General features: G+C 37.6%; 1 protein-coding gene across 6 annotated transcripts in view; it reads right to left on the reverse strand.

Annotated features, from left to right (window-relative positions):
* Positions 1–26,986, reverse strand: part of PKP4 (plakophilin 4) — a 233,813-nt gene that overhangs the window by 91,587 nt on the left and 115,240 nt on the right. For all 6 annotated transcript variants that reach the window (XM_032410053.1, XM_032410062.1, XM_032410044.1 and 3 more), the window contains one exon: positions 12,334–12,446. In XM_032410053.1, coding sequence (XP_032265944.1) covers positions 12,334–12,446 — 113 coding nt within the window. The remainder of the gene's footprint in view (positions 1–12,333; positions 12,447–26,986) is intronic.

A 26,986-nucleotide genomic window follows, 5' to 3' on the forward strand; every position in this document is an offset into this window, starting at 1 on the left:
TTCATAGAAATACAATACTGTTTCACTCACTATTTTCAAGTAAGTTTTTACTGGGAAGTATTTTATTAATGCCACTGAGAAAACAGATATAGATCTGTCCTTTGTCCTTTCTAAGCACCTAGGTTCTTGTATCATGGTTGATAATTTCACTTGAATTTTCTCTGTGGCTCAAATAGCCCCACTGATACTGTAACTAAAGGTGGGGGTAGATCAACCGTTAATTGACTTGCTCTGAAGCAGAGACGACACATCACAGGATCCTAGAATAACTGGCTGTTATTTATTCTTTTCCAATAAAAAAAAAAGTTAAAAGAAACACACACATATACCCTAAAGACATTCCTCCTTGGATTATAAAAGTCTATTAATGCAAACCAAATGTTATATCTAAACTATGTAACAGTGGTTAAAATGTATAATTATTTAATATAAAAATGTTTTAGCTGTGAAAATCTGTAGCCTACAGGCTTTTTTCCTCCTCAGCTTTAGAGTGTTTTTCCCCCTATTTAATAGTGGAGTAACACGACAGGAGAATAGAAAAATCCATGCACCAAACAGATTAGACTGATTTGTTATTAAATAGATTGTGAAGCCTCAGGGAGGATAGCCATAATAACAATTCAGTCACTACAAAGTCTGGCAAACTCGTCGGCTGCCTCCCCTCCCCACCCTGGCAGACACGCCATGTTCAGTTTTAGGACAAGCTGATTAACTGCTGAAATGCACTAATGGATGGCACTCACTTTTCTATTTCCTTTTCCATACATCATTGGTTTAGACCTAGATATAGTAGTAGTTCTCGGAAGGGTTAAAGAAACATCTCATTACTTTCATCAGTCTTTCTGCTCCATGGTCCTTAACCTGCCAAATGGTAATGAGAATGTGAACTTAATACTAACCTCCTTTTATTTCATCACGGAGATTAAAATGAAGATGGAGATTAGATGAAGAAATGGTAAACTTTTCCACCTGAAATAATCAACTTCAGAAAGTACATTAGTGGGAATATGTTTTTCAAGATTGTTTTCTAGAATCTTTAAATTAATATCTACATGACTTCTTTTAACGTGTCTGTGATCAACCAAGAATATAAATGGTAACCACAGCAGTTTCCATAAAGGAGAGACAAAACAGTAGTAGTAGAGATGGGGCTGGTGGCTAGGGGTTTTATAATTGTCCTTGTATGTTAAGCACCATTTTATATAGGCTGTGTCTATTTGGAGTGTAGAGTGGATGTGAGTGGGATGCTTAAGTCTTCTTAAACCATTTATTGACACCCCAGTGGAAAAACCAATAGAATAACACTATCTTTAGGGGACAATATCATCCTAATAATAAATTCAGGTGTACAGTAATAATTAAAACCAAAGCAAACTAAAACACGAAACACCAAAAAGGAAACACTGTTGAACAGTAAAGAAGATAATGGGTATAAAACATCTATTAGCACAGGTGTCTGTTACGGAATACGTGCTCAATGGCTATTGTTCTCTTCCCTATAATATAAAGTATTTTAACCTAAGGAACTGAGAATCAAAGACACCCAGGTAGAGCCTCCTGGGATAGAGCTAGGACAATGTAATCTGATCAACATGGAACTCTTCACAAAATTAAAAATAATAAAATATAAACATACATTTTATGCTGTTACTAAGCATATTTGTCATATTGTTAGTTATACAAAACGGTCCCTTCTGCTAGACTGGAAATTTCCAGGCTTTTACATCTTTGTATCTCTACAATAAAGTAAAGGTATACATATTTACTGAGTGAGTTTAGAGAAGACATCATAAATATTTGCAAAAAAATATCTGTGTAAATGCAAAGTCATGAAATGATATCTGGAAATAGAAAGTAATGTTAGTATCATCTGGGCTCTTACCCTCCCTCAACTGCAGATGTGGATAATGAGGTATCTATTATTATATATCATATAGAGGCTGTATCTTCTATGTACTTGTAATGATACTAAAGGACTTGTATTCTAAAAATAGATTAATATAGTGTACTTTCAGTGCTATGATATACTAAGACCTGTACTATTTTAACATATACATCCCAGAGTTATTTCAGTGCAAAAAAAACTAATGATAGAACCAAAGACAATAAGCCAAATCACTCATTAGAAAAGCGGGCAAAGAGGGGGGAGCCTGGGGGTCTCGGTTGGTTAAGTGTCTAACTCTTGATTTCGACCCAGGTCATGATCTCAGAGTTGTGGGATCGAGCCCCCCGCTGGGCTGCACGCTCAGCGTGGAGTCTGCTTGTCCCTCTCCCTCTGCTCCTCTCCCTGCTCTCGCTCTCAAATAAAGAAATAAAGTCTTAAAAAAAAAGAAAAGTGGGCAAAGAATATGAATAGGAAACTCAAATGGATCATAAAGACATGAAAATACTCAATCCCATTAGTCATCAAGAAAATGCAAAGTAAAGGGCGCCTGGGTGGCTCAGTTGGTTAAGCGACTGCCTTCGGCTCAGGTCATGATCCTGGAGTCCTGGGATCGAGTCCCGCATCAGGCTCCCTGCTTGGCAGGGAGTCTGCTCCTCCCTCTGACCCTCCCCCCTCTCATGCTCTCTCTCTCTATCTCATTCTCTCTCTCAAATAAATAAATAAAATATTAAAAAAAAAAAAAAAAAAAGAAAATGCAAAGTAAAATGAGATAACATCAGATTGGTACAATTTAAAGAGCCTACCTAATCTTAAATGTTGTCCAAGAAAAAAAAGAGTGAGAGTGAGAGAAAGAAAGACAAAGAGGAGAGACAGACACACATACACCCTGGAACTTTAACACATACTGCTTGAGAGTGTACAAGTGTTGAGATACCTCAGAAAGCAATTCAGGAAGATCTAGAAAAATTGAAATGTACATTTATTATGACCCAAATATTCTACTTATAATGATGTATTTTCCATAATCTTATATGTGTAAACCAAGAGATAGGTTCAAAAATGTTCAGGGCGCCTGGGTGGCTCAGTTGGTTAAGCGACTGCCTTCGGCTCAGGTCATGATCCTGGAGTCCCTGGATCGAGTCCCGCGTCGGGCTCCCTGCTCGGCAGGGAGTCTGCTTCTCCCTCTGACCCTCCCCCCTCTCATGTGCTCTCTCTCATTCTCTCTCTCAAGTAAATAAATAAAATCTTTAAAAAAAAAAAAAAATGTTCAGTGTTGCATTATTTATAGTATTGAAAAGTGGAAGGAAAATGTTCTTCAATAAGGAAATGGCCATACAGTTGATCATTCCATGAAATATCTATATAACAGCAGTTAAAAACATAAACTACATCTACACATACCAACATGGATAGATTCTAAATACTGAGTAGAAAAATACTTAGTGCACAATGATACACACACTATACCATATTGTGTAAGTTAAAAAAGAAACACAAAATATTGGTCAAGGATGTATAATGATATAAAAGCACACAAAGTAAACTGGAAGACTATATATTTGTGGTTAGCTATCGGGAAGAGAGAATGGGGGCAAAGAGGGCTTGAATTGTAAAGAAATTTTAAATAAAAAGCCAATATGATGAATTATCAACAATTTTCAGTTCTGGGATGTGAGTACTTGAGTTTTTGTTGTACTATTCTCTGTGCTTCTTAGTACTTCTAACATTTCTTAAGATGAAGATTTAAGAGAATGCAGATAAAACCCAAAGGACAGTAAATACAAGATACATGATTAAAGTAATTGTTAATTCCCATGAAGCAGTAAAGGTAAACTATTTTTCAGAAAGCATCTTGAAATATACTATGTGGCCTATTTAAATTACTTTATAATCTATCAATACATACATATAGTTCAAAAAGCCTAATGACTAAGAGCGGGGGCTGGTAATATAATTCCTGTATTGACTGAATAATTTATCACAGCTTCATATTTTGAGAATAGTACTTATAGAATGTGAACTATGAAAAATTACAGAAAATGAAATAATGTTATTTTAATTAAAATGGTGCTTTAAAAGACAATTAAATAATGGCACGATACATATATTTTAGAAGCATGGGCCTCTGAATTTTAAAAAGTATTTTCCTCTTCATTAATTAGAAAATTAATATAGTTGGGCTGCCTCCGTATTAAACCAAATACATTAAAATAGTCTCAAGATAATGTGAAACTTTGATGCAAACTATAAACTTGATCTCTTTTTGTGGTTCCTTCTCACCTTATCACCCGCTTAACATTTTTTTTTTTTTTTTTAAAGATTTTATTTATTTCTTTGACAGAGAGAGAGAGGTCACAAGTAGACAGAGCGGCAGACAGAGGGAGAGGGTGAGGGAGAGCAGGCTCCCCGCTGAGCAGAGAGCCCCATGTGGGACTCGATCCCAGGACCCTGAGATCATGACCTGAGCCGAAGGCAGACGCTTAACGACTGAGCCACCCAGGCGCCCCACCCGCTTAACATTTTTAAATATTCAATTTAAAAAACAGGTAATTCATTTTGAAATATTTATTTACTATGATTAAAACATTTTGTTGTATAATGTTCTAGGTCCATAAAAGACTATTGCTTATGAAAACTACTTGGCTTAAAATCCACATTCTACATGGTAACATTCTTAGGTTAAAATAGGTTAGCTTAATGGAATTTTGGTTGAATTACCTTGGGCTCACATGCCCTGCAGAAGACCTAGCTTATACAAGTTTAATTCAAATCAGCAGAGATAGTTGCCACGTGGATTTGTATGTCCCAGATGAAATTGGCTTGTGACTGGAATGGCAATGAGAAGCGGTAATTAAAATGCCTTCTGGAAGAACTGTGCTTAAGTAAACTGCTTGAGATAAATGACTTCGGTAGAGCTGCAGGTCTCATTTATGTATCTTTCAGATGCCGTACTCTTTACTGGGTTTACAATAGGAGTTGCATCATAAAAATTCAGTGTTATGAAATTTGCTCATAAGAGCATCCATTTAATAAATATTCACTGCACAGATCCCCAAGAGAGCTTCTGATAGTTAGATTCAAATATCAAATAGTTTATTCTTCATTTGGTCTGAATTAGAAATGAAATCAGAGCACTTTTATTTGTTTGACCACTAGTGACTGAAGACAATACTTAGGAATGGAAATTGGGTGAACTATATTCTGATGAGTATTATAGGACTCCCAAATAGCTTTACCTACTACGCACTAAAGTAACTTAACACAGACAACTAGCTCAGCAGTAGACAGGGATTTACCATAACAGAAAGCAGAGGAGAAAGGAAGAAGGCAAGTTCTTGTGAGGGAGTAGGAGGGTAGGTGGAGAGGCTAAGGAAAACTTCTATCACTCCCTGTGCCTCTCTCTGACCCCCAAACTAAGAATGCCTAAAGCAAACCCCTTGGGACCTTCCCCTCTTAACACCTAGAGACATAGTAGTATTATTTACAATAGTTAAAAAGTAGAAACAACCCTAATGTCTATTAGCTGGCAAATGAATAAACAAAATGTGGTATATCCATACAATGGAATAATTATTTGGAAACAAAAAGGGATTTAGTACTGATACAACATGGGTGTTACAAACATGGGTGAACCTTGAAAATCATCATGCTCAGTGAAAGAAACCAAGTCACAAAAGGCCATATATTGCCTGATACCGTATATAGGAAATGTCCAATGGGCAAATCCACAGAGACAGAAAGTAGATGAACAGTTCTCAGGGGTCATGGGGAGGGGAGAATTGGAAAGGGGTGCTAATAGGTAGAAGGCTTCTTTATAGGGTGATAAAAATGCTCTAAAATGGAACAGTAGTAAGGGTTGAACAAACTCTGTGAATACACTAAAAATATGAATTGTACATTTTAAAAGTATGCATTTTATGGTATGTGAAATATATCTCAATAAAACTATTATTTTAAAAACTCAGGTTTTGCTGGTGAGAGCTCTGGAGGCCAAAGGGACAGAACTTTATATCAAGCATCTTCCTAGTGGTACATTAAATAAGCAATAAACTGTCAAGGCACAAACATTCAATCTTTTCAAAGACTCTTCATTTTTAAAGAATGTATCATTTGAGGAGGTTTACTTCACAATGACTTAAAAATATTCGCTGAAGAAAAGACTTGAACCATGAAAAAGCCTTTTCTGCTACTGTCAGCCTAAAACACTTTTAGAATTTCTAATAGTATCAATGGAAGCCTGATGGGCACTAGCAGATGACCCCATAAAGTGTAAAAAAATATCTGAATGGCAGTGGAGAATCAAATCTTTTCATTAAAAAATAACACAGTTCTTTTCTTAAGTGGCGATAAGAAGACTATTTGTCAAGATTGTATGACCTTTTTGAAACCATAAAGAACTCTATTTTAGCAGGGCTTTAAACTAACTGAAAGGGAGAGATAATCTTGGGAAGAGTGTGAAGTTATTTAATTTCAATATTGTCACCCATTCTCCCCCTCATTCAGTTGATATGGACAGGATTTTTCTCAGTCTAGAGTAACTTCCTAACATCAGTAGTAGTCAGTTAAAGGACAGACAATGTGAAGGGACCAACTGTTTCCAAATGGGGTCATCAAAGTTTAAGACACTGTATAAAAATCAAAATGAAAACTTAAAACTGTACTTTGATTCCAAAAGTTGCCATTAATGTTTCCTACAATTATTAAAAGGTCCATTTTTTAAGAACCTTTTTTTTTTTGACTTCAATATAAATGAAAACTTAAGTGTTCCATTTTAATAAGTGAACAAACTATGATTTACAAGATAAAATTCGTGGAACCAACTTATGTACCCTAAAGAAAGAAACTTTTTCTTTCACCGTCTACAACTTGTCGAGAAGTAACTTTGTTTCTGGACAATGAATGGCAAGATTCCAAGTCTGCAATCAGGGATAGTTTTGGAATTCTGTACAGTAAAATCTCAGAAAGTTTCTTGAAGTCAAAGCTGATCATATTTTCATTTACTGACTTTTCAATTCCAACTCCATTTTCTTCTCCTTGCACAGTTTTGTTACCCAACAAGTTGAACCACTTGTGCAATTTCTCTGCTTACATGAAACACGAAGCATAGGCCACACCTTGGATACTTGAAGGCTGAATCTGCCTTGGAGTATTTCCCCTGGCCAAGTCTTCCTCCCACGCTGTGCCGCCTGCCACTGGAAGGCTGTAATGATCTCTAACCGCTGCTGAATTAGCAGCCCTAGGTCACTGGTTCAGCCTTAAGGCTTTTGTTTTGTTTTTTTTTTTTTAAAGATTTTATTTATTTATTTGAGAGAGAGAGAGAGAAAGCACAGAGGGAGAGTGTGAGGCAGAAGCAGGCTCCCCGCTGAGCACAGAGCCCCATGCAGGGCTCAATCCCAGGACCCTGGGATCATGACCTGAGCTGAAGGCAGACGCTTAACTGACTGAGCCACCCAGGCGCCCCTCAGCCTCAAGTTTTTTGTCCCATTGGGAATTCCTCAGGCAAGTGGGAGCCATTAAAAGTTAGGCCTGACATGTCAAAGTGGGATTTTAGGAACAAGACACAAGGTTAGCCAGGGGGAATGACCTCAAACTTAAAAAAAATAAATTGAAGAGAATGAAATGCAGCAAACACTTAAAAGTGGTTGCCTCTTTTTTGGGGTTAGTGGAAATGTTCTTTGTGGTGGTGGTTATACAACCACATGCCAAAAATCTCAAAAATCATAAAACTGTATGTTACAAAGGGTGAATTTTACTCTAAGTAAATTACACTTCAATAAGCGTGACTTGAAAATAAAATGGTTGTCTCTGAATGGTAGAATTATGGGTTTTACTCTATACTTTTTTGAATTTTACAAGTTGTCTGAAATGAGCATTATTTAACTCCACAGTCAGTAAAAAAAACAAAATAAAACCAAAACCCCAAAACAGAGGAAGAATACTGCTCTGGCCACCCCTGCCCCTTCCTTTGTCCTTGGGAGCGGAGGTGGGCAGGGGAAATCCTGGGGTGAGGAGCTGGGCCCCTCACTGTGGGCTACCGGGACCTTTTACTGTCATCTTATCCAGTGAAATCTAACCTAGACTAATGTCAGAAAGAAACCCCATTGATGATGCTGCGAGGAGAAAAAGAATAAATTCCATGCTCATCAAAATTTGAATTTGAAGGTTGCTGCTTAGCCCATGGGAGGCAAGAGGTTGAAAGAGCAAACTTCCCTCTGAGTTAACTGTGCTGAGATTCTCCTGAGATGAGCTGTACACACCTCAGCATCCCATGAGGGCCATGTCCCTTGTTAGGGCACACACACCAGGTAGCTGCACAGTGACCTGTAACACAGGACACCCGTTGTTACCCAGGACTGTAAAAAGCGTGGCAGACAGAAATTGTCACCGTGGCATGCTGCCTGATTGGAGGACCTGAAATTAACCCATCCATCTGATGATATGCTAAATATCATCTTTGAGTCAAACTAGACTGTCAGATTTAGCCTCCTGGAGAATTACTTCCAGGTAAGGTGCTATTCTATCTATTTATAGTGCATTTAGCAGTATAAGAAAGTAACTTATGAGCCTGATTTCATATATAGAGAGACGACCAAGGATGCTGTTTGCCACATCACAAAGTGGTCTCTCAGTGGCGACTCACAGGAGAAAGCACTCAAGTCTTGGCCCCAGGAATGGCAGATTATCCTGAGCAACTTGGTTTGGTTTTATCCAACAGACATTTTGAATGTAATTCATTCGTGTTTCTCTCTTTAGGATGGGTACTAGGTCACTCAGAGCCAAAGTGGCTCCCTACTTTTAGCAAATGCAGGGAATGTTAGCAACATACATGTTTATACTATTTTACCTTGGTTTCATCTTATTTTTCTAATCATTATCTTCCATGTGCTCTCATTTCCTCGCTCCATTTTTGAGTTTTGTATTTTTAAAAGATGAGGCAAAATATTAAATATATAAATATTAAAAATATTAAATATATAGTATACTCAAAACAAATGAAGAAAAGTGGTGTCTTCTCTATCAACTGATCCCATAGCCCACTTTAAATGAAGTGAATATTAAATATATAAAGAACTATACTGTAGTCATTATAAATGGAGAAAAGTTGTGGTTTCCTTTTTAAGTATTTCCATAGCCTACCTTCAATGAGGGGAAATATTAAATACATAGGTAGTAACTACAGTATACTTGGCACAAAGCAGACAGGCTGTAACTTCTCTATTAACTAATCTCATAACTCACTTTCAGGCTTTTTGAAGTCACAATGATTATTTTTGGCTTAACATTATCATCTTAGGATATAAGCACCATCAATTCCAGATTAAGGATCATTATATGTTGATATTGCTTGGGTTATTACTGCTCTTTTGGAGTAAATAAAGCAAATGAGAAATTGTATCAGAAATGGGGTTATTAACCTTGTTTAGAACTAGATTTCCAAGGAGGCATTAATAAAGAAACTAAGCAATTAATCATTAAGATTTTAAAATGATTTTTAATGATTTCTGTTTTTTAAGTTCGCAACAAGGCATACCACAAATAAACTGCCAATGGCAGTTCACTTTTCAGGGCACTGTTCCTAAATAAAAATAAGGAGAGGCTCAGTGTCTCCACCTAGAAAATGAGAACACCTCATGGCATGGGTTAAAAACTCATCATTGGTACTACAAGAGTGAGGGAACCAAACTGCTCAGTTTCAGAGCCACTCCTTTGGGAGAGGGCTCCATGGTGTATCATTCAGCACAAGAATCCTTTACTAAGTAAGACCTCACGCCACTGCCGCCTCCTTACTCACAGGGTAAGGCCAATAACAGCAAATGCTTTGAACAACAGAAAAAGTAAAGAAAAATATACTTTTCATTTCCCTTTGCGTTATTATAACACCATCTTTGGACTAGGAAACCTAAGAAAATCTTACAGGTCCCCTTACCAACTCTGGCGCAGGATCTAAATAAAACAATATGAGAGATAACTAGTTATCAAATCCCCTGTTTTGCTGGCTAAACTCAATTCATGTAAGAACGACCTGAATCCAAAGGAAGCTTCATGGCCATAAGCAGTGGTCCCACTTTTAATTTCCTTTGAGCACATGAGCAATGGCTGACAAGAAAGAAGCCTTGGGTCTGAGAGCTAATTTCTGTTTTTCTTTATCTTTATATTCTTGTTCTGAGAGTGACAGTTGGTGGAGACTGGAAGACACAGAGGGGTCTCTCAAGTGACAAAAACCTATGCCCCCTTCACTGACATTGCTTTCTAACGGGCTCCTTGCTAGTGTGGAAAGCGGGTGGTCACAGAGCACAGTAAGTGTGTCAATGGTCTTCTTGCGGCCCACCGAAAAGCACACTGAAAGAGGGTAGATATGAGAAAGGACAGGCAGCAACCCACAGGTGCCAAGTAGAAACCTCATGGTGGAGCACCCTTACTTGATAAGCTTAAAACACATGAGGCTTTGCTGAGGTTCATGATTCATCCAATGAGCATGCATCTGGATGCCTGCCTGCTGAGCACCAGGCACTGTGCCAGGGCTGTGGGGGTGGGGTGGGCCTTACCACCTCATAGAGAGTTGACAAAGGCACAAACAGCTATGAGCTCAGATGAAAAGAGATCATCTTCACAGAGAAACTTGGGGAAGGCTGTAAGGAAGGGTTAGCATTATGTTGGGGGCATCAAGAATACATGAGAATCCAATGTGAGATGTGAGTAGGACAATCAAAATGGATCATTTATGATTCTAATCAGTGTTCACTGAATGTCAAAACCAGCCTTTCTCATAACCCTAAGATTCCATAATAGATTTCCTGGCCTGCTGCCTGGTCTCTTTTCATTCTGACCTATGCACTACACTACCAGGACAACTACCTCCAAAAACAACTTTCCTTTTTTTTTTTTTCTTAAGATTTTATTTATTTATTTGACAGAGACACAGCGAGAGAGGGAACACAAGCAGGGGGAGTGGGAGCGGGAGAAGCAGGCTTCCCGCGGAACAGGGAGCCTGATGTGGGGCTCAATCCCAGGACCCCGGGATCATGACCGGAGCCAAAGGCAGATGCTTAACGACTGAGCCACCCAGGCGCCCCCCAAAACAACTTTCAACAGGTCTCCTTTAAGACCTAATGAAGGTTACTTATCATCACCTTGGTTCCCAGTTCTCCAATCAGATGCCAGCTTTACCCTTCCAACCTCATAAGTCATTAGGCCCTTTTAGGACACATCCTTGGTGCTCCAATACAAACACAGTGGGGAATCCTATATACCTCTGTGCATGCTTTCCCCCTTTCTCTGGTCAACCCAACTTCCCCTTCTGCAGAATCCATTCATTCACCCAAAAGTCACTGATGGAGCCCAGTGACATGCCACACACCACACTAGGCACTGAGATCAAGAGACAAAACACCAAAATCACTCAGAGTAAATATTATAACATGTATTTTTACTAACATTTTAAACAAACCTATGGAATTAGCTAATTCAACTATGTAACCTTAAAATTATTTAATATTTTAAAACTTACGGTACAGAAAATAATCTAAGAGCCATGCACATATCAACCACCCTCCTCATTTAGACAAACGTTACTATTGTGTCATGTTTGCTCTAGATGTCAAATTTTAAATAACATGTTATAGATTTGGCTAAGGTCTAATTTCTGATAGCTTCCTCCTCCCTTCCTTCCTAGAGGTACCACTATCTTAAACTGGTGTCCTTCCAAAATATTTTTTATACTTTTACTACACATACATACATCCATGAACAATATAGAACACTGCTTAAATATTATATAGTGCTGCTGCATACACTTTTAATATGTTCATAGTGATATCCTCCTACATCTATTCTTCTACAATTTGTGGTTTTCACTCAGAAGTCTGTTTTGCAAAGATGTTCATGTTCATACATGTAATTACTTCATTTTAACTTCATTTTAACTGTTACAACTTTTTCAGTAATATATTGGTTTTCAATTTATTATGTGAATACACTAAATTATTTCATCTAGTAATTATTTTGTATGGTAGTTTTACAGAGTTCTAGAAAAACTCAAGGTCAACTGAAGACATTTTTAAAAGCTACTTAAATGTTATCATTTAGAAATATTTCTTAGTTAAAAAAAATCAATATCAGGTTTTCAAAGTCAATTAGCTTTGCCAAATAATTAGTAATTAACTGTGAAAAACATCCATTAACTGTGTCTACATATGAGAAATCAAACTTTTAAAGGTAGCGTACAGAAACTTACCAATGCCATATAAAACACTTCAAGCACAGGACTGAAGGATAATCAATATTGCAAGAGGCTTCCCAAATTAGAATAAATTGACAGTTTGGGTGTCCAATTCAGAAAGGCAAGTTAATAATGACAACACTAAGAGAATCATTTGCTGCATGCAGGACAACTTAATAAGGCATGGAACTTGAAGGCATGTAAAAAGATAGAGCCGTTGGCCCTGTACCTGGTGCTGGCGATACTTGGGGATTCTGCTCCAAGCCTACATCTCTCTAGCTGACTGGCAACAATCTGCCTTTCCACTTCCAGTTCTCGGGTGAGTCGTTGAAACTGAAGCTCCTGTGATTCAAGGAAATAAAAGGCATATAAGGCGCCAAGACAGATATATATGTGAATGCATGTCACAGGAAACACAGGAACATACCCATAACATAGCACTATATCTAGTGTGGCTTCGTGAAATTAAAAAGTTTTGGGTGGAATTGTGGGCCTACGTAACCTACTGATTTGTACTTTTTTCAAACTGAAAGGCACTAGAATATTAGCTTTGTTTGGAATGGGAAACGTAGATATTTATTTGCTTTTCTGTCTGTTCTTCTAATTGAGGTTTGCAAACAGTACTTCTGCTACAGTGCTCTATTAAATGTAAGGTCTGCAGAGTCCTTGATGTGTCCACATCAGGTGCCCACCAACCAATGTAAGCTCTACAGCCTTAAGAGCTAATTTTTTTTATCCTTCATACTGTACTGAAAAAATGTAAATTCCCATGATGAGCATCACTTTATCATGTTTGATACAGAGCCTTTAATTAAGGAAAAATAAATCATTCCAACTCTACAGAAAAAGTCTTGCTATGTTTATCTACAATATAAGCAATGAAATTTTTTCTATTGTTAAGAAATAACATGTTCATTGTTCATGTGTCACTGTGTGAAGGGAAGAAAAAAATAAAGTCTGAGCCATAATATAGAATTTAAAATTGTATTTAAAAGCTGGGAAGATTGTTTAAAGAAATGATCTTATTCATTGTATGCCGCATTACGAAAGCAAGGAAGTTCTATCAAAGGAGAAGATGCTTTAACTTCATTTGTACTTATCTCATTGTTACCTTGACAAGATTCTAATTAATAGGAAGGATGCTATGCTATAAAACATCTATAGATCAAATCAAGTATACTCCAAAGGCTTTAAGCCACAAATAACACCTCAAGCTCCCCTGTGCCATATTATCTCCTTGCAAGTCTATTCAAAGCAAATGCCAAACTGTAAGTAGTTTAATTGGACAATGACCGCTAGTTCAAAATACCAGTCTATGAACCCTAAACCTAGAAACTAATCAGAAATAAAACTACCTTAAAAATTATTTATGACAATATATACATATTTGTTTGCCATGCAAAAACTTAGAACAATTTAATTGAAGTGTATTAGCTCCCTGTGGAATCAGGCAAACATGCTATTACTGACAGCGCAGGCTTTGTAAATTCTCCAAACTATTCTTAGAATAATTTTTAAGATACAGTCCCTGAACTCCTTACTGCTTTCTGATACTGAGAATACTTTTCTAATGAGTCCAGCTTGTGTGGGTATATAGGGCATGGCCTGAATGAATAATACTTGGCTCAAAAATGTTGTACAATATGATCAAAGTGGGACGCTTCCTACCTCTGCTGAACATTTCCTAGACCTCTGTTCTTAATAAATGTTTAGCAACGAAAGACCAGAGAGATAATAACTGTACAACATTCAGTATCAGGCTAAGATAACTGATTTTAAGGGCAAATAGTCTTATGCTTATCTCACATTTGGTCTTACTTTGCCCTTAAACAACATCCAATTTCTTGTGACACACTTCCATTCTTTCAATTATTTTACTCAACTGTTTGTTATACACTCTTATCCCAGAAGACTGGCTGCTTGTATCAAGTTGGGCCAGAAAAGGACCATCTGTGAATACAAAAATATTCTCAGAGCCATCACATTACCTTTGTGTTCTGAGTTCAGTGGCTACTAGGGATGGAGGGCTGCTGTGTTTTCTTCATTTGGGGATGGCCAAAAGTTACCACGGAAGGATTAAAGTATGTTTCAAATTAGAACAGAAAAAAATTTTCATTCATACAAAAAAATTCCATTTCAGTGGATTTTTATCATGTTGATGGCTGCCTATGACATTTTGAGCATTCTTTTAAGGGAATGGTTGGGAAATTTCCCACTTGAAGGCAGAAGTTGGAACTTACTGTCCCATAATTCCTTCCCTCAGAAGCAGAGATACGGTGACTGGCTCTGCCAAGAAGACGTCAGACTGTGACTCAGGTGCTAAAACTAAGACTCTGACATCAGAAAACACGAAGCTTATTTTCTTTCACTTTCTTGCTGCAATCCCTGCAACAGGCATCAGGGTTAAGTTCCTAATACAGAAATGACCTCCACACAAACTGCTATGTTGACGCTTAGTGGCAGCGTTGGTGGTTTCTTTATCTACCCAATTTTGTGGTGTTTCTGGAAGTTGAACCTCAAAGCTTGTTCTCCAGCCCTTGCTACAAACGTGGGAATTCACAAATACTTGCTTAATAATGCCTTTTTCTACATAACTAGCCATGTCAGTCTCTGTTTCTTACAACTAGAAATCTTGACTGAAGCACCTATAGAAACCATTGATAGCAGTCGAGTTGCTAGGAGAATCAATGTACCCATGATGTAGCTACATTTTTCATTTAAAAATTGGGTAATTACTTCAACATTTATACAGACTGAGTAAAGTCCGCATTATATCACTACTGGCCATGGACCTAAAATATTGAACATCACCAGCTACTTTTATCAAAATAATTCTGCCCATTATTTGCCCACACTTCTCATAAGCAGGATGTCATTAAAGCACTGAAAGCAGAATATCAGGAAGATATAAAGCAGGGAATTTGTAAAGGTTACCTAATACCTGTGAATATTTATAAGGAAAACATATGTATACTTTGTTGCAAAATCATAAATATTACACCTACAAAACATAACTGGAACACCCATATGGGACCAGCATCAAGATGGGTGAGCAGGATATAAATATTTGACAAATCTGTCTCTACCAGCTTCTTAGACTGCCTGATGAGGAAGACAGTATTACATGGTCATACAAAAACACACCTAATCGTTTCTAAAATAACACTCATTAAGATGATTACACAGAGATACCACCTATAAATTTAAAATTTATATTTTACCATACACTCTGGTTTAACCTTACATTGTAAAGGCTAATCCTTAAATCAGCATCCAAAACTGGGCATCTAAATTATAAGGGGACCCTATATTTGTTCTCCTTTGCGAAGACAAGGAAAATAATGTTAAAAGATTTGCCAATGATTTAGCATATGACAATTTCCTCTTAAATTCTGGCATATAAGACCATAAACAAACTTAGAGAGAAAGTCAAGGCTACTAATATGCTATAAAATGGAGTCTGTTCACATGTGTTTGAAAGCTTTTTTTTATGCTTACCTCATCTCTCTCAGGAAAATACACTGATAAATATTCTCTGACAGTGAGCCAAAAGAACAGAAGAAAAAAAACTTCATTTTCATGCTTTATATGGTGGACAGAGCTGGGCAGGAAGCCCAAGGAAGGACTTGCTGCCCAGTTATCAGCCACCTCAGGGGTGCCTCAGCTGCAGAGAACCGCCTGGCTCAAGGGCATGCCCTCTGGGCAGGTTGCAGCCAGCCACTGATTGAGGTAGGTGTACAAAGGCAGGGCCCAGATTTGCTCCAGAGCTCCCTGTGGGCTGGGCCAGCCTGCAGAGTGTTTGAACTTTTCCTCTACTCAATCCTGCTTTTCCTTCCCCTCTCCTCAAGTGTCTATCTGTAATAAATACTCTGCACCCAAAATTCCACCTCACCCAACCTAAGTACTGTTTTTTGGCCTCCTTTTATATAAAGAGAGAAATTTTCTCTCTTGATTTTTAAATACCATGAGATACTTCGAATGCACAGAAAAAGTATGGACAATAACACAATGAGCTTTGGAGAAACTGACCCACATATAGCAAATCTTAATGTTTTGCTACATTTGCTTCAGGTTTTTTGAGAAATAAAATATTACAGATATATTGAAACACCCTAGTTTCTCTCTCATGGATCCTATTTCTCTCGCTCCCTCTTCAGAAGAAACCATTAACCTGAATTTGGTGTTTAATATTCATGTGAATATTTTATAATTACTACTCCATATTTCCAGATCCATAGATGACTTATAGTATTGTCTTGCATGTTCACATAACTTACATCAGTGGTAATACTGTGCAGACTTGTGCAGACTGCTTTAATTATGATTTTGAGATATATCAGTATCAGTAGAACAGAACTCATTTATTTTCCTTTCTCAGCAGTATTCTATGGCACAGCTAGAGCGCAATGTATTTATATGTTCTCAACATGATGAATCCTTGGGTTGTTTCCAATTGTGTGCAGTTATAAGCCTGCTGCCACATAAGCATCCTTGTACTTGTGCACGTGTGCCTGACTTTTCCACAGTAGGGACCTAGAAATGGAATTGCTGGGCTGAAGGTAATGCACATCTTTACTGGATAATGACTGTCACAATTATTTTCCCAAGCAGTTGTACCAATTTGTATTCCAGTCAGCAAAATATGATAGAGTTCCAGTTTCTCCACATTCTCATGGACATCAATTTGCATTTGGGGGCTTAAATCCCCACTTCCTTTTTTGGTAATCTGATAAATATGGGAAGCTATCATGCATTTGTTTTAATTTGTATTTCCCTGATAACCGACATCTTTTCATGTTTATTGGTCATTTAGATTTTTGAAAATCATAGGTATCCTAAATTCTCACACGTGTGAGAATGTTTCCCTATTTCCAGCACCCAGGCTTGTCCTCTTCTGTGGGGCAAGTTTCTTATTACCCTTACACTAATGCAGTTTTGTAAAATTTTAGCTTTGGGCAAGGGATCTCCTGGTAGACTCCCCACCTTGGGCAGCCCTCAAATGGCAGGTAGCATGTCGCTGCCAAATGGCATGCTCAAGATCACCTAGGTTTGGCAGGTACCTTCAAGGTGAAAGCCAGGTTTACTTACTGCTTACTTAGTTTAAGATTCCCACTTTCATTTCAGTTTTGGTTTCTGTGAATTCTTTACTTTCCAGCTTAGCCCTGCTTTAAAAAACAAAAAACAAAAAACAATGCAAAACATTTTACTCAGCATATTTAGTTTCCTTCAGGGAAAGGAATGGCTGGGTATGTCAGAAATTAGAGTCTTAATAGATTTTTCATATTTTCTCTTAGCTACTCTGAAGTATATTCAGGGGGAAATTTCTCAGTATTATTTTCAACTCACTATTTCTCTATGTGCCCTGAGATTTTACTTGTTTTCCAATGACAATATTTTCCGTTTCTGAGACTTCTAGTTAGTTCTTTATCATACATATCCACCTGTTCCTGCTGCTCACTGGCAGTGAAATCTCTGTCTTATTCCCTTCTTATTTAGGTTTACCTTTCTTTACCTAAACTTCCAGGCACTTCAGTCCTCAATGAGGCCTTGAATTGGTGATTCAGTGTTCCTTTCAAACAAACACTGTGGATCCTGCACATTTAGTCACGAGGCTATTGTCTACTTCTTCTGGTTTCCAGAAGCCCCAGGAAGCTTTTAGCATTAGGTACTTCCACTCTCATCTTCTTTAATAAGCAGGAAGAGCTCCACCTTAGCTTCAAGGACACGGCTGTTGGCACTGAAAACAGGGCATAGCTTATTCTCCTGTGGCCTCCTAGTCTCTCTCAAACCCTTCTTAAGTCCTCACTGATGGCCAGTAGTGACATTATCTCCTGACCCTTTTCAACTGTGCCCTATGGAAGCCTCACTCCAGTTTGCAAATTCTCTCCTTATAAACTCTTCATTATTTACTCAGAATATTCTCCACCGCTGGGTTACTAAGAAGACTCAAAAGGTTTTAAGTGAAATGTAGTTTCCTGAAAATATTGCTTTTTCTGCCCCTTTCTCTCTGGTAAAGACTATACATTCTTCACAGGCCATACCTAAAGTACCAAAAAGTCCTGCCTCCTCACTCTCTCTACTTATTAGCATAAAATTGTTTATAATATTCCTCATTGTCGTCATGCCAGGTAGGATCTGGAATCACATTCCCTCTTACATTCCTGATGTTAGTATGTCGTGTTCTTTTTTCCTTAACTGATAAAAACCATTATTCTTCTAAATATGTGCAAAAGCTCATCGTGCTTTGCGGCCCATGCAGTCCAACTACAGTTGCCCACTTGCATCACTATTATCTATTTTCTTCTAGTTATTCTGATTTACTGCTTCAGGAGCAGCTACCATAGTTATTACTGCTGTGATGATGACAATTAAGAAAGAGCAGTGGGCATCATAGCAGGCCATGAGTGATGATACCCCAACTTCCTTCCTGTCCCCACACTCAACTAATCTTCTGTTCTCTTCCAGACTTAGTGGAGGGAGTGGCCCCTTCCTGTCTACGGCTAGCCCCTCCACACCCTCTGGCCTCCTCCAGGATTTTGCTTCTTTTTCCTGACTCTTCAGTGTTTCCTCTCAGTTTAAGGCTCAAATGTTTCTCATCAGAAAGCATCTTGATCTCAGGACTCCTCAATCTCTGCTTCCTTCCCCTTTGACCTATACTATCTTTTGCCAAATATTTTTCTTTAAATTGACTCGTTTTGAAAACACAGTGTCTTGGATATTAAAATAATTAAAATCCTGGTTTCTAAAGCTTTTTATAATTTTCTTAATATAAATTAAAATACACAAAAATTTTTTAAAGAGGTGCATCTGTGTACTAAAAATCATTTCACATCAGCAGAACATGTACAACACACCACGGGTCAACATGCCTTTCCATGCCTATAAATCTCAGCAGGAAGTACTGAGTACTGGTTATACTGAAAGAAGAAAACGGACATGGTCATTATGTGGTGCAATCAGTGGTGAAGCAAGAAAGCATTTTTATTTCAATCATTTTTGCTTAAAAATCTTCCAAAAAATAATTTACTTTTCTGCCTTGGTATGCTGAAAGAAAGTTTTATATCACTAAGAGATTAATTATCACCAAATAATATGTTAGATTTTTAAAGTACATAGGTTTGTGCTGGATAGGTCCTGCTCTCAGGATATACTAGAGCATTTTTTTCCTCTTTCTCATCTTCAAAATATGAGCAAATTATGGTCATGATCATACCTTTGAGGATCTTGAGCTAGGCCTAGGGAACTATTTTAAAAATGATTATTTAAGAACAAATAAGAAATCCTCAAAAACATCCTAAATGCTGTTCTTTAATCTAGGCTGGTACTAAAAGCAAAGGAGCCACATTTTCAAAGGATCCTTGAACTTCTCAGCCTCCAAATAACTAGTCAGGAAGGTAGAGGAGATTAAATGTCCTGACTTTCTTTCGCAGTTTAATAACTGACAAATCATTAGAAGGTCTACTTGGCAGTCCCTAATTCGTGCATAATTAATTATTATTAACAAAGAGAATTAGTCAGTACAAGGGAGATGGACATGATATCCCTTGTACTGGCTAATTCCCTTTGTTAAAAGGAAATTCAAAATTAAAAAGACTTAAACAACTAACACTGCCTTTCTCAAACTGTGTTATGAGAACATCAGTGTCTCATAAAATATGCCCTGAAAGGAAGGGGTTCCAGGTCAACAAGGTTTGGGAAATGCTGCCCAGAAGATTCCAAATCTTGGAGATTCATGGCAACACTAGCATATTAAAAGTTCTGAGAAGTTTACCAATAGGAAATCAGCTTACCTTTGTATAACCTAGCGATTCTTTGATTTACTGAGACTAAGCACATTTTTTCTTTTTCAAGGAACAACTATTAACGTCTCAAGAAAACAATACCATCTTGCAGAACACAACTTAGGCAATACTGAAAAATAAAGCTCATTTATTGTAATAAATTTTATCTTGAAGTAATGAATTTTATACACTGGAACACAAAATTTTAATTACTTTTGTCCAGACAGAATATTTACAAAAGGCAGGGCACCACAAAGGGTTAACATTCAAATGGAAACTGCTGACCTCATCCCACTCTGAAAATATGAAGGGTACATCTGATTAGGACACCTCTGCTGGACTATGCCTTCTATTATGCCCATTGCTTCTTACATTATAGATCTTGTTTAAGATAAAAGAAAAATACAAGATATAATTACCCATCTGATTTTTTGTTATACTAGCTGACATTCCAACAAGGATGAGCAACAGTAAGATCTTTATTGTTTTATCCTCCCAAATCACACAAGATTATACCAGGTTCTAGCTTCGATATCTTATCCTTCAGTTTTAGTGAAGCAGAGAGAAAACAGCGAAGTTTACCTCTAAATTTTTATTCTAAAGCTCAGGCTCATATCTGTAACACTGTCACCAAAGCTCCTTTACTAGAAGTCAAAATAAAGGAAGGGAAGTTTACATTAAAACACACAAGGAAAGCTTTTTGCCTAGAACCAGGTGCAGATGAGAACATCAAGGTAAACAGGTAAAAGTCCAAGCATTTTTTATAGCGCCACTGATGGCTTTTAAAAAAACTGTCGCCTTAATGCTAACTCACTGTCATTGGCTCTTCAATCTCTCACCTGGCAATGTGACCATCACACAGGTCCATACACACTGGTGATATACAAATTCACTATCTCTAGTCAGATTCAATGTTTGGCTAAGTGGCTGTACCTGAAGATGTGTCCTGCATTCTGCTATACCTCCCCTGCCTCCTGTGTTTTTTCTCTACTGCAGTGGTTCTCAAAGTGTGTACCTTGAACCAGCAGCATTAGCATCAATACTACCTGGAAACTTCTTTGAATCAGAAGGGGTAGGGCCCAGCCACCTGTGCTTGAACAAGTCCTCCAGGAGATTCTCATGCACGCAGAACTTCAAGGACCAGTGTCCTACACCCTTCTCCTCTCACACAGGCTCAAACCATAAGTGTTTTTACCATTTCCTTCCTTTCTCTTACTCCCCATACTTCTCATGGTAAATGCTTTCCTAAATGCTGTCACTCCACCTTTCTAACATGGGTTGAGTCCATTCCCTTCCCCACCATTCCTGCCATTCCCCCTAATTCAGGCTCACATTAACTTTGGACTAATGCAGTAACCCCTCTCTCAGTCTTCCCCCCACCATGGTGGTCAAAGGCCTTGCCTCTGCTTTTCACATTTTTCCTAGCTATATCTGTTGAAAGCACAATTCTAATCATTAATAATCTCTATCTTATACTGAGAGCTGTCTGGGCTCCAGGCTCTCTGCTAAGTGCTTTAAATGCACTACTTGGTTAACTCCCCATTCAGCCAGCAAAGTAGTCAGGGTTACCCTCATTCCATAGAGGGCTGACTTGCCTCAGGTCATTCAAAACCAGGATCTGAAATCAAATGAGCCTGACTCCTAATTCCACAGTGTTAACCATTGTGCACCATAACCTTCCTACCCCACCCATAATAGAATTTATGAAGTCAATGCAGCTGTATTTTAAGACCCAAGGTAGTGTGCCCTCCCACTCCCGACCTCAGCCAAATACAAAACAAAAATGTTTTGCTGTCACTCTCTCTCATGCACCTAGACTGAACTATTTATGGTTTTTTATACATACCACTCAAAGCTTTTTCTCATGTTGTTCCATAACCCTGAAATATTACCCTGCCATGAATGCCCACAAACCTTTATTTTTTTTTTAAAGATTTTATTTATTTGACAGAGAGAGAGATAGTGAGAGCAGGAACACAAGCAGGGGGAGTGGGAGAGGGAGAAGCAGGCTTCCCGCTGAGCAGGGAGCCCGATGTGGGACTCGATCCCAGGACCCTGGGATCATGACCTGAGCTGAAGGCAGACACTTAACAACTGAGCCACCCAGGCGCCCGCCCACAAACCTTTATCTAGCCCTTGGGCAAAGTGCTTGGCCCATTACATGTACTCAATACCAAGCTGGATTCTTCTTGAAGAAGAGTGGAATCTATTTCATTAATCTCAGTATCCCTCTAGCTCCCTGCAAAAGCAAAACAAGAAAACCCTAATTCACTCAGGGTGAATTGTATACAGCACATTTGATTTGTATTTATAACTGATTGCATAAATTTTTAAACTAACTGATTCCTGAGTATTTGTACCAGAGACAGCCATAATATATTATGGTTGATCCTTTTTTAGGCTCTTAAAGCATTTCGGATATGATAATGATCATATCCTTACAATGTAGGTAATCAATGGTACAAAATAATGTTCTACTTTTATTTAAAGTCATAGGGATATGTGAGGGCAGAGCGGGGACTAGAACCCGGGTTTCCCATAATTTTGTTGACTGCTCTTTTAACAAACTAGTTTGTTTTTTTTTTAAGATTTTATTTACTTATTTGCAAGAGAGAGAGAGAGTGAGAGCGAGCACAAGTAGGTGGGAGCAGCAGGCAGAGGGAGAAGCAGGCTCCCCGATGGATAAGGAGCCCGATGCGGGACTCGATTCCAGGACCCTGGGGACATGACCTGAGCCAAAGGCAGATGCTTAACTGATTGAGCCACCCAGGTGTCCCAACAAATTAGCTCTATCAGAAATTTCCTATTATTCATGGTGACATGGGCAAATTAAGGTTTTATTTTTTAAAATAAATAATGTGCGCATTTCAGTGACACTGTGATTTATTGCCATTAATATGCTTATCTTATGCCACTGCTTACTTCTCCCCATCCCACAATTGCTTATATCTACTTCTACCTTTTGAATTCTCTGATCTCTCAGGCTTCATACCCTGGCTTTCAGAAAATGAGGAGTTTCCCAGGGGCGGCACACCATTTTTAAAAACCTGCCCACCAACTGACAGACATTTTAAGTTGCTGAACTAGGAATGCCTTCTTTTATTTCCATTTATTTTCTCTCCTAAAAAGCAGAATATATATGTGTGTGTGTACTTGTAAATATAAATAATTCTAGTTGTCTTCTATTAGTTGAGGTTTTACTACTGCTTAAAATTATTTATACTTAGAGAAATCCTAGTAGTAAAATGCATATTGAGGAAGGGTGACCACATGGGAAATGGATACCTAGAGCCAGTGTCTGTTGCAGGGGACAATAACTTGTCATTTTTCCAACAAGGTAAGTTATTTGGCAGAATTAATGTCAAAAACACAAGGAAAGTTTTCCTTAAAATGTAATACCTTGAAAATTTTATTAGCCATTACTTTAAAGTTCATTAAGAAATTATGAAAAATAATAACTTAACATTAACAATTTATCTGGTTTTCTAGTACATAAATATTTCAAAATTAGTAAGATCAGTGATGTGTATCACGTAATGTTAGATGCTTATTTGAGAGTTAACTGACTGCACAGTAGATGATAATAATGCAAATAAATCATTATTTACGGAAATAGAAAACTGAGAAAAATAAATGACCAATCTTCCACTTTCTCCATGTGGACTGGTTATAGCAAGCATAGCAAAACCCATAAAAATGGTAAAAGAAACAAAGGCTAAATTTAATCTTCCTTTCTTCAATAGGTCTAATAAGTAGCATTAGGGAATAAGGTTAATTCAAAAAATGATTAAGATTTGGTTAGTAACTTAATGAAATGTAATGGGAAAAGGAAACAAATACCAACCAGCACAGGTAGATCTTTTCTTATGATGATACTTTTTTAATTACTAAGCTTATTTTATAGTTGTTCTTTCTGTTTTGCAGATATTTTATGGCTAAAGTGTGTGCGCAATTAGTAGAATTAGAATGTATTTTTTTTTTTTTAAAGATTTTATTTATTTTTTGACACAGAGAGACACAGTGAGAGAGGGATCACAAGCAGGGGGAGTGGGAGAGGGAGAAGCAGGCTTCCCGCGGAGCAGGGAGCCCGATGCGGGGCTCGATCCCAGGACCCTGGGATCATGACCTGAGCCGAAGGCAGACGCTTAACGACTGAGCCACCCAGGCGCCCCTAGAATGTACATTTAATGGTTGGGCCCTAGCCAATTAAATGGTTCCTTGTGAAGGCTTGTTATCCAGCTCAAGAGGTGTAAGAGGCATTCAACTTTTTTTGTCTTCTGAACTTTTTATTTTTACATTTTATCTGTATGGCTCCGCTAACATCATCTTTCCTTTCTAAACCTCCATAACTTGTCCTGGGATTCTTGAGATATAAGGTTAAGAAAATCAATGTATTATTGATAACCATAGGATATATCTAACCTACAAAGAACACTAAAGCCTCAGGTCAGAACTGGGGCATGTCTAGCTATAGGCTGAGTCCCATCTCAATATGGCTGTGTCCAGACTCATGCCCACTGCAGTCTTCAGGTTCACAGTGTGCCTCTTTGTCTTTCTACACGCCAGGTCTCTCTTTCTCTGCCTCTCCTGCTTTGTCCTCTGACACCCTGCTTCTTCCACTGGTTAGCTAGATATAAAAGCAATTTTCATTTACTCTTTGTTACCCTTATTTAATAGCTGTATTTCCCCCACTTACCTAAAAAAGTAAAGTTACATGCTGTTGCTTTTTACTTGTGTTAAGTCTATGGCTCTCATTAGAAAAAAAGATAAAAAAGAGACATGTTTTTAGGAAAAAACGTACCAGATTTGAATGTTATTTTTATTGTTCAGATTAATATATTTATCTGAAAGAATCATTAAATTACCACATTTAGAATTCTTTTTCTCTTGTATATAATATATACTCATGAAGAAATAAACCTGCTTAGGTTTTGAACAGTACAATTTGATACTAAACATCTTACTTCCTTATTTCTTGTTAAATCGTAACACTAATAATAATACTAGGTACCGCTGAATGAATGCCAACTATGGGTCAGGCACTCTACATCTATTTTCTCTAATCCTTATAAAAGTACAGGCCACTACTGAGTTGAGCAATCTTATGGTGGGAGAGGCAAAATAAATGACTTGCTCAAGGTCACGTAATTAATAAGTAAAGAACAGGAGTGGAATTCTATATTCTTGCTCCTTCCATTACAGGTAGCTGAAAAAATTGAGGTTGTCTCATTTTCTATTCCCGAAGGTTATATTTAGAACTGTAATAGATTTTCCTGTTTCAAAACTTTTCTTCCCAAATCAAATAAAGCCCTGCAATGTAATAAGAATTAAAGAGCCAGATGCTAGTATATATGGCAACTTCCTAATTATGACAAAAGTAGAATTTCATTCAATGAGAAAAGAACTGCTGGTATAATTAGAGAAAACAAAGCTAGATTACTACCTCAAACTGCACGTGTGTGCACACGCAGCCACCCCCCCCCCACATCCTATAATCAATGTAGAAAAACCCCCAATTATGTAAAGATAAACTAGGAGAATATGTTTATAATCTTAGGATATAATCTTAGGATGACAGAGACCTCCATAAGAAGACAAGCAACCCCAAAATCATAAGGAATAAGACAGGAATATTTAACTACATAAAAATAAAACTTCATATGCCAAAACATCATGCGAACAAAGTCAAATGACCAGAAACAAGAGAAATGATATTTCTAATATATAACAGGTATTTAAAATCTCATATAAACAAATTTTACAAAAACATAGTATAATTAGGCAAAGGGTATCAAACAAAACAAGTGGCCGAAGATGAAATGTAAATGTTAATTAAAATATTGGAAAAAACTGCTCAATTTCATTCATTAGGAGAAAGAAAATCAAGTAACAATGAGATGTCATTTTCATCATATTAGCAAACATTTAAAAAAAAGATTTATATATTTATTTGAGAAAGAGCATGCACAAGTGAGGTGAGGGGGCAGAGGGAGAGAATCTTTAAGCAGACTCCACACTGAGCACAGAGCCCTACGGGGGGCTCGATCCCACCACCCATGAGATCATGACCCGAGCCAAAACCAAGAGTTGGAGGCTAACCCACTGAGCCACCCAGGTGCCCCATATAAGTAAACATTTTAAAAGTGGAAACATCCAGAGCTGGGGAGAAGTCAGGTAAAAAGGTACTTGCACCTACCACTCATGTTAGTGTGATTTGCTACAACCCTTTTGGAAAACAACCAGATAACATCTATTAAAGTGAAAAATACATATTCCCCATGACCTTGCAATTCTACTTCTGGATATCTACTCTACAGAAATAAAAACAACCACATATATGAAATATTAAGTGCAGCACTGTTAGAAACAATTTGAATGTATATCTACATGGCAATATTTTAACAAACTATGGAATCTCCACACTACATACATGTAATGACTAAAATTAGTTATTAAAAAGAATAAGCTGAACCTTTATCTGCTGCCTCAGAAAAACCACTATACATGATTAAGTGAAAAAATCAGTTGGGAGAACTGATTAAAACACACAAAAATAATACAATAAAAAATATTCCATGAGTTGGTCTGAACATGGAGAAAATTGTGATAGAAATGTAGCAGGTCAGTAAAATTGGTAACTTCAGGAGGGTAGGACTGAGAAAGGGATGGAGATACTATTTACATTTTTATCTTTATATTTATACTGTTTCACTTTTTACAACTGGCATGGGACTTCTTGAATTAAAATCTAATTCAGAAAATTAAGAAAGAAAAGAAGGCTAAAGAAATGAAGTATTATTGGGGCTACTGGGTGGCTCAGTTGGTTGAGCGTCCTGCTCTTAATTTTGGCTCAGGTCATGATCTCAGGGTCGTGGGATCAAGTCCTGCGTCAGGCTCCTCGCTCGGCATAGAGTGTGCTTAAGATTCACTCTCTCTCTTTCCCCTTGCCCCGCCCACTCTCTCTTTCTAAAATAAATAAATAAATCTTAAAAAAAAAAAAAAAAAAGCAGCAGCAAGAAAGAAATGAAGTATTGTTTGAATACTACCAGGACAGATCCTGTTTAAGGAATAGTCTAATTCCTGGAAAACAGTATTCTGACT

The sequence above is a fragment of the Phoca vitulina genome, unplaced genomic scaffold (assembly GCF_004348235.1).
Source record: "Phoca vitulina isolate PV1807 unplaced genomic scaffold, GSC_HSeal_1.0 scaffold1, whole genome shotgun sequence".
Taxonomy (NCBI): Eukaryota; Metazoa; Chordata; class Mammalia; order Carnivora; family Phocidae; genus Phoca; species Phoca vitulina.